Source organism: Protobothrops mucrosquamatus, unplaced genomic scaffold (assembly GCF_001527695.2).
Source record: "Protobothrops mucrosquamatus isolate PMUCROS unplaced genomic scaffold, P.Mucros_1.0 scaffold325, whole genome shotgun sequence".
Taxonomy (NCBI): Eukaryota; Metazoa; Chordata; class Lepidosauria; order Squamata; family Viperidae; genus Protobothrops; species Protobothrops mucrosquamatus.
Window position 1 is genome coordinate 925,751 of NW_015386664.1, and position 7,343 is coordinate 933,093.

Consider the following 7,343-nt stretch of genomic DNA (forward strand, 5'->3'; position numbering starts at 1 on the left):
TAATAGCTTTTTCTCTAAGCTATATTGAGCAAATTTTCAATATATAATATGTACTGGAGATTTTAACTTCATACAAGGATCTCAGAGGTATTATCACAAATTGATACCTATATTTGAAGGTAACAAGGAAGAACTTGTATTGATACGCTTTGGCTAAATGCAAGATCAAATCATGTTTAAATCTGTTGATATCTAATGGTTGTTTTAAAGATTGACAGACTGAGTATTGTATATGATTAAACTATAATATTTGCTTGGCAATATATAGAACTAAAACATGTACTAATTTACCTCAGCCTCTCTAGTAGTGTCTGAGGTAACTGCAATTTTAGAACCCTTAACAGATGCGGCATTTGACTGAATCAAGACAGTCAGTTTGATAAGGAATTAAGAATAAAATGAATCTTAGCATGAGTTATTTATTTGATAAATTACTTTATTATTGTGGATAATAAAGAATTAGAACCTCTAACTTCAGAAAATCAATGGTTCCAGATGTACAAAATGCAAAATATATATCTTAGGATTTCAAAATGGAAGCCATTCCTCAGAAAATATTGTTTCACATTCACTGAATTCCTCAAAGGATTCTTTTCCCCTTTTCATCCACTACTGATAAAATCTCCTGTCGAAAGGTTTTTGCCAGATGGCAGATAAATTGATCCAAGGAGGTTTTGCCTACAAAATGTAATTAATCAACCACCCAGTTACATGATTCTTACACAGATATATCATGTAGAATGCACTCAACAATCCTTGTTGTGATTATAGAATTTTGTGGTAGGCAATACCTTTTTGGTGACCAAAATAAAAGAAAAATACCCTTCAAAAATATTTCAAATTCAATTTGATTCTGGGATCAAATTGATCTTTGATCTTTTTTTGTTCTTTTCTGCTGGAATTGTAAAAAATGAAATTGTTTGAATCAAACCAGGTTGTCCTCAAATCAGAGACCACTTGCATGGCAGGAGACTGAGGCCCATATATCAAATGCTTGAGGGTTTCAATGTCTCATCTCAAAAGCCTCAGTTTACCCACCATACCATCACACATCTGCTCTGATGTAGGCGCTTGCTAGTTAAGTAATGACCTCTCCCCCCAGTCTGTTGTGATCCTCTCTAAATTCTCTGAGACAGAAATTGAAGATGCAGATGAAATGTGCTGTTGATCTGAGGAGCTGGCTAGCAATTAAATATGTGAGATTGTTTCAGGTGACAATGAGCACAATGTGTGTTTTTGTGTGTGTGCTTGCATGTGTGTGTGTACTCGTATGTCAGTGTGTATCTAACTCAGATCATGAGGGTTAGGGTTAGAGTTAGTATTATAGTGGGCACATACCTCAAGAACCATGCCAACAGCTACTCAGGGCAGAGCAAAGATGATCAGCATAACTGCTTAAAAAGAAAACATCAATATCCCTAATTTAGCCATCCCAACATCACTGGGGTATAGAATTGCTATTTCCTGGTCTTTGCTCTTTTGTTGGACTCCAGATCTGTCTTCCTGTTGCTCTTGCTCCTTTTCCAGCATTTGGATCCTGGTTCCCAGTATATCTTTGGCAGTAGGGGCTTGGGGCTTGGGGGGTTAGATAAATGTAACCGGGTAAACATGTAAACAATTTCTTTTTGATTATGATTAGTCAGATAAAAATATCCAATGACGAAGTAGATTAAAAATATAGAATTGTCCAACATCTCACCACTTAAAACAATGCCCCACAGAAAAGCTATAAACACTATCAGATTCTTTGCATAATGTAATCTTGGTTTGCTCCTAAATTTTGTTGAAATTTAATAGATTTACTACCATACTAGGAGGTACTTCTGGAATTGGAAGATCTATGCCACCAATCTCATTGCCCTGCGGATCGGATCTCAGGATATGGGATTGGAATTTGACTCATTAGTTCCTCTGTTCCAGATTTAGGAACTAACAATTGACTGCCCACTTGTTTTTAATTTTGTTGCATTAAAAGATGGAGGAGAGCCCCTTGGCTGTATGATGTCTGTTAGGGCTTAAACCCAACAGCATGGTAGTTTATGCTGTATGTTACGGCTTAGACCCATTAGCAAATTAACACACCACTGTTGGGAAATGTCCAGTGAGGTGGGGAGGAGAAACCAAATGGGGAGTTAGCTTTGAATCATTGTGTAGCCTCAAGAGATCTAGAAGTGACACCCCCTAAATTCCAATGAAACTTCCCCAAAGAAGGCAAGCAGTCTGGGGAGATTCCTGTACTATATATAGAATTGTAATAAAGTTGTCAGCTTGAACCCATCACATGTTGATCTATTGCTTGGGCCTGACATACACTCACCCGCATAGATTCTGAATGCCAGGGGGCAGGTATGGCAGAAAAGAATGGGAGGCTCCTTGTTGTGAGGACTGGTTATGGTTGTGATTAGTTGAGTCACTATAGTACAGGTTTGTAATATAGTTTCCCTCTGTTAAATCAATCTATTCAAGGTGCCTGATGAATGTTGCTGGGTGTCAGAGGAAGCTTTGGTTTTTCTAAGGCAAACCAGGGGGAGTCAGAAGTACGGGAAGCTAACACAGCTATTGAATGATTTTCTTGTCCAACCTAGGCACCTTCTCCTCCACTTTTTCCTCAGAAAGAACAAATCCCTCTAACTAAAAAAAAAAGAGAATGAAAACAAAGAGTAACTGAGCATGTATAACAACACAAATGCAACAAAATAAGGTTGCCTGCATTGAGGCTTTTCCAAAGAAACAGCTAGCACAAGTATTAAAAGGTGCCAATACTGCAATATCAAATATGATCACTAACTCACTGCAAGAAACAAACCAATTAATAAACGGCATGGCTGCAGTTATAACAGAATATCTGGGATGAAAAAAAAATTCAAAGGAAAAAAAGCTAAAAAGTGTACCACCAAAATGGAAGATCAGGCTGAAAAATAAGATCAGCATGTTAAGATGCAAGCTAGAACAGATGAAAGAAGATAAGCTTAACGCAAGTTAAGATAGGCAAGAAAATGGTAAGTGAGCGCCTGTCCAGCCTAGACGAGTTCAAATCACCAGGAACAGATGGATTACACCACAAGGTTCTCAAGGAACTGGCAGATGTGATCTCAGAATCACCCAACTATATTTTCCAAAGATCCTGGAGGATCTTTGGAAGAAACTACCAGAGGACTGGAAAAGAGCTGATGTAGTTCCCATCTTCAAAAAAGGAAAAAAAATGGACCCAGGAAATTACAGACCTATCAGCCTGACCTCAATACCTGGGAAGATTCTGGAAAAGATAATCAAACAATGAAACAGCGAACACCTAGAGGAAAACAAAGTCATTACTAAAAGAGAGAGTATGAATGGATTTCCAGAAAATATTTGCAGACTACAGAAACCATTTGTGCTTCAGTTTGAGATTCAGACAGCACGGACCCATCCCCAATAGCCTGTGCCTATTTTCAACAGTGAAGGGATACAGGGCAGAAAACATCATGCAGCCAAGAAGGCTCCACACACAAATCTTACCTGGTAAGATTCTGGAAAAGATAAGCAACTAATCAGCGAACACCTAGAGACAAACAAAGTCATTACTAAAAGCCAACATGGGTTTGTCAAAAACAGATCTTTGGCAGTAGGGGCTTGGGGCTTGGGGGGGTTAGATAAATGTAACCAGGTAAACATGTAAACAATTTCTTTTTGATTATGATTAGTCAGATAAAAATATCCAATGACGAAGTAGATACTGCATCCAGTTTTGGTCACCACGATGTAAAAAAGATGTTGAGACTCTAGAAAGAGTACAGAGAAGAGCAACAAAGATGATTAAGGGACTGGAGGCTAAAGCATATAAGGAAAGGCTGCTGGAATTGGGTATGTCTAGTTTAATGAAGAGAAGGACGAGGGGGGACATGATAGCAGTGTTCCAATATCTCAGGGGTTGCCATAAAGAAGAGGGAGCCAAGCTATTTTCCAAAGCTCCTGGAGGCAGGACAAGAAGCAACGGGTGGAAACTAATCAAGGAGAGAAGCAACCTAGAACTAAGGAGAAACTTCCTGACAGTTAGAACAATTAACCAGTGGAACAACCTGCCTCCAGAAATGGTGAATGCTCCAACACTGGAAGTTTTTAAGAAGAGACTGGACAGCCATTTGTCTGAAATTGTATAGGGTTTCCTGCCTGAGCAGGGGGTTGGACTAGATGACCTCCAAGGTCCCTTCCAAGTTTTTTTTTTATATTATTATTATTATTATTATTATTATTATTATTATTATTATTATTATTATTATTATTATTATTATTAATTTCATCATCACAGTAAAAGTTGATGATGTTCGATTCAGTGATGGGGGAACAGTTAAAAAGCCCAAATTTAATTATTTTTTTTGCAATTTTGTACTGCAATCTCTTTCTAAGCAGAGATATCAGGTATAAGTGACTAGCCAAACAATATCTTAGTTGTCCAACGAAGAGCCCAGTGCCTAAGGATTTCCTGGTAATTTGTTTCTGGATATTCAGGGGCAATTCTTGGTGTGACATAAATTCTAGAGTTGTGGATTCTTTGTAATACTCTATGTTAGAGCAGTTCAGAATGGATTTCATTCAATTGCAAATAAATGCCAGGGTTCTGTCAGGTTGTTGACATTCCCTATTAATGCAATAAATCTCATTGTGATTTGATATAAATACTGTTACAGAGCTGAGGAAGAAATGTATGATTGTAGGTAGAGATGAGAGAGGAGAGTTACAGAGAAAGGGATTGACCCAAAAGATGTGACTTTCATAATCCCCCTTTTCTCAAAGTTGTTTATTTTTAGCCAACAGCTCCAAGGGTCAGCTTTGCATCCATCTGCACACCATTGAATGACTGAATCCTTCCCCCCAAAAAATGAAAAAAAAAGTTTTGACCCCAAAAGACATTATGGATCAGCACTTTATATTTATATTCAGACTGCTAATTAATGAACTGAAATGCCAACTCAGTTAGTTGCATTAGTAGAAATGACATAGAAAATGTAACATTCCATTGCATAAGATATAGCAAAGTGAGGGCATGTGGCTACATTGCATAAGCTGAGAACTGCAGAAATGAATGAAACTTGTCACCAAGCCATGTTAGTCTTGACCCCTGGCCCTGTTATGTGCAGTCTTGCTTAGCAATACACATTAGGCAAGACAGGACCTTGTTCCCTGAACAAACAACCCAATATCATTTACAGATATTGTTATTGCCATAGGGTTAATACTTTATTGTACAGCAGGTTGTATTTTGGAAGACATCTATATCGCTAACCTTTGGGCCAATTCCTTAATTCTGTTGCAATGGAAACCACTCAAGGAAACAACATTTTAAAAGGGTTTTAGAGTAGAATTTGGCTGAAGAGCCATCATAGCATCAACTTTGTACCCTCTCTATAAGCTATCAGCTTACATCTCATCTAAATCTGGAAGGTTAGAGAAAGCAGTTGTTTTAGATATATTTTTCCAAAAGTGCACGTGTGATCCTTATCTAAGACCTTAAATTCTAAGGAAAGGTCCCCAATCACAAACGTTCATGGCTACCAAAGAAGTCTTACATATGAATTGTATGCAATCTCTTAAGTAGCATGACCCTGTGCACTCATTATCTGGAGTCTAATCCTGTTACTGAATTTTGATTTTGTAAGAGAAACAGCTATGAGATAATTCAGAAATATTCTTAATTACATGTAGTCAGAACTACAGTAAGAGTAGCTTCCTTTGCTATAAAAATTATTGTATTTGTATTCCACATCAAGGTTAAGATTGCCTTTAAATGTAATAGCTATCCCACATGCTTTATTTGAGCATCTATTGATGCAAATGCTTTCTTCTAATTATTGAACACAAGTGTCCATCGAACAGTTAATGGCTCATATAAGGGAATATTGATTCCTTTTTCTGAAGTCCATAAACAAAGACATTATATCCATATCTTTGGGGTCCCCAACCAGAGAGAATGTGAAATTCTGGAACAGAGCACTGAAGAACAGGAAGAGCAATTCTATCAAAAACTATATAAAAATATTAGATTTAAACTATCAAAATCTTTGTATAATGGGAGATTTTAATGCAATAGTAGATGGAACTTTGGACTATAAAAGCACCAAACAAGGGAGAAAAGGAGGAAATATATTACCTAAAATGTTCTTAAAAATGATAAAAGAACTCTGCATTCAAGATATATGGAAAGAGAAAAACCCAAATAAATTGCAATACACATTTTATTCAAATAGACATAAATCATGGTCTAGAATCAATATGATATGGACATCTTTGGAATTGAAAATGATGATTCCAGAAGTTGAGATGGAAACTAATGTTTAGGCAGACCATAACCCACTAAAAATGACTTGGAAAGGAACTAAGGAAAAATCAAGATGGTCCTTGAATAAATCTATATTGAAAGAAAAAGAATTCTTACAACTAGCGACAAAGGAAATGGAATTTTTCTTCAAAATAAATAAGAAAGAAGAAACATCGCTTCAAAATGTGTGGGACACGGCTAAAGCATATTTCAGAGAGTTGGCTATAACTTATATCGCTAAGAAGAATAAAGAATAAAGAAAAGAAACAACTACACTTAAAGTTAAAGGAAGAGCTCAGAAAGATAGAATCAGAATTACAAATAGATCCACAAAAGAAAATACTTAAGAAACAAGTGGAGATAATAAAGCATAAATTAAATTTAGCCGAGATGGAAATAATGACTCAACAAGGATCACTTCCTATACTTAGCAAACAAGAAAATAAACTTATTTAGGAAGCATTTGCTCGAATTGTGTCTGATAAAAGACTAACATGTATCAAGTAATCATGTTAATTTGCAATACAATCTGTTCCAGAGGCATATACCTGTTGCAAATGGCACAAAAGCATCACTTTTCCTAAACTGGCCCTTTTCATCCAAAAAATGACTGCGATTTTCTTATCTTAGTTTGACCCATCCTACTTTTTTATGTTTCATGAAAATAGGCATCCACTGCCATATATTTCCTATACAAATATACCTTTTACAACACACACACACACACACACACACACACACACACACATATTTGAGAATTAATTATGCTAAAAATCCGACTCTTGGGAATCATAGTAAACGAATAAAACCGAGCACCAAGAGAAGTAAAGTATAAAAGTTTAAAAATTTACTGAGCCGAGCTTTCATCAGAACCCGTCTGACATCATCAGGGCGTTAAAACAGCAGTCTGGGAGAAACCAGTTTGGATGTCATGCACACACGGTCCATTGAGGGCAAGAGGGGAGAGAGAGAGAGGTGGATGGAGGGAGAGGGAAGAAGGGGCAAGGGGGGAGAGAGAGGGAGGAGAGAGAGTGGGGGCAAGGGAGGG

General features: G+C 37.0%; 1 protein-coding gene across 1 annotated transcript in view; it reads left to right on the forward strand.

The window, feature by feature from the left end:
- The first annotated feature begins 6,789 nt into the window (after positions 1–6,789).
- LOC107286786 (cytochrome P450 2C20-like) overlaps positions 6,790–7,343 on the forward strand; it is a 12,255-nt gene continuing 11,701 nt past the window's right edge. The window contains exon 1 of the mRNA XM_015815211.1: positions 6,790–6,798. Within this exon, the coding sequence (XP_015670697.1) occupies positions 6,790–6,798 (9 nt within the window). The remainder of the gene's footprint in view (positions 6,799–7,343) is intronic.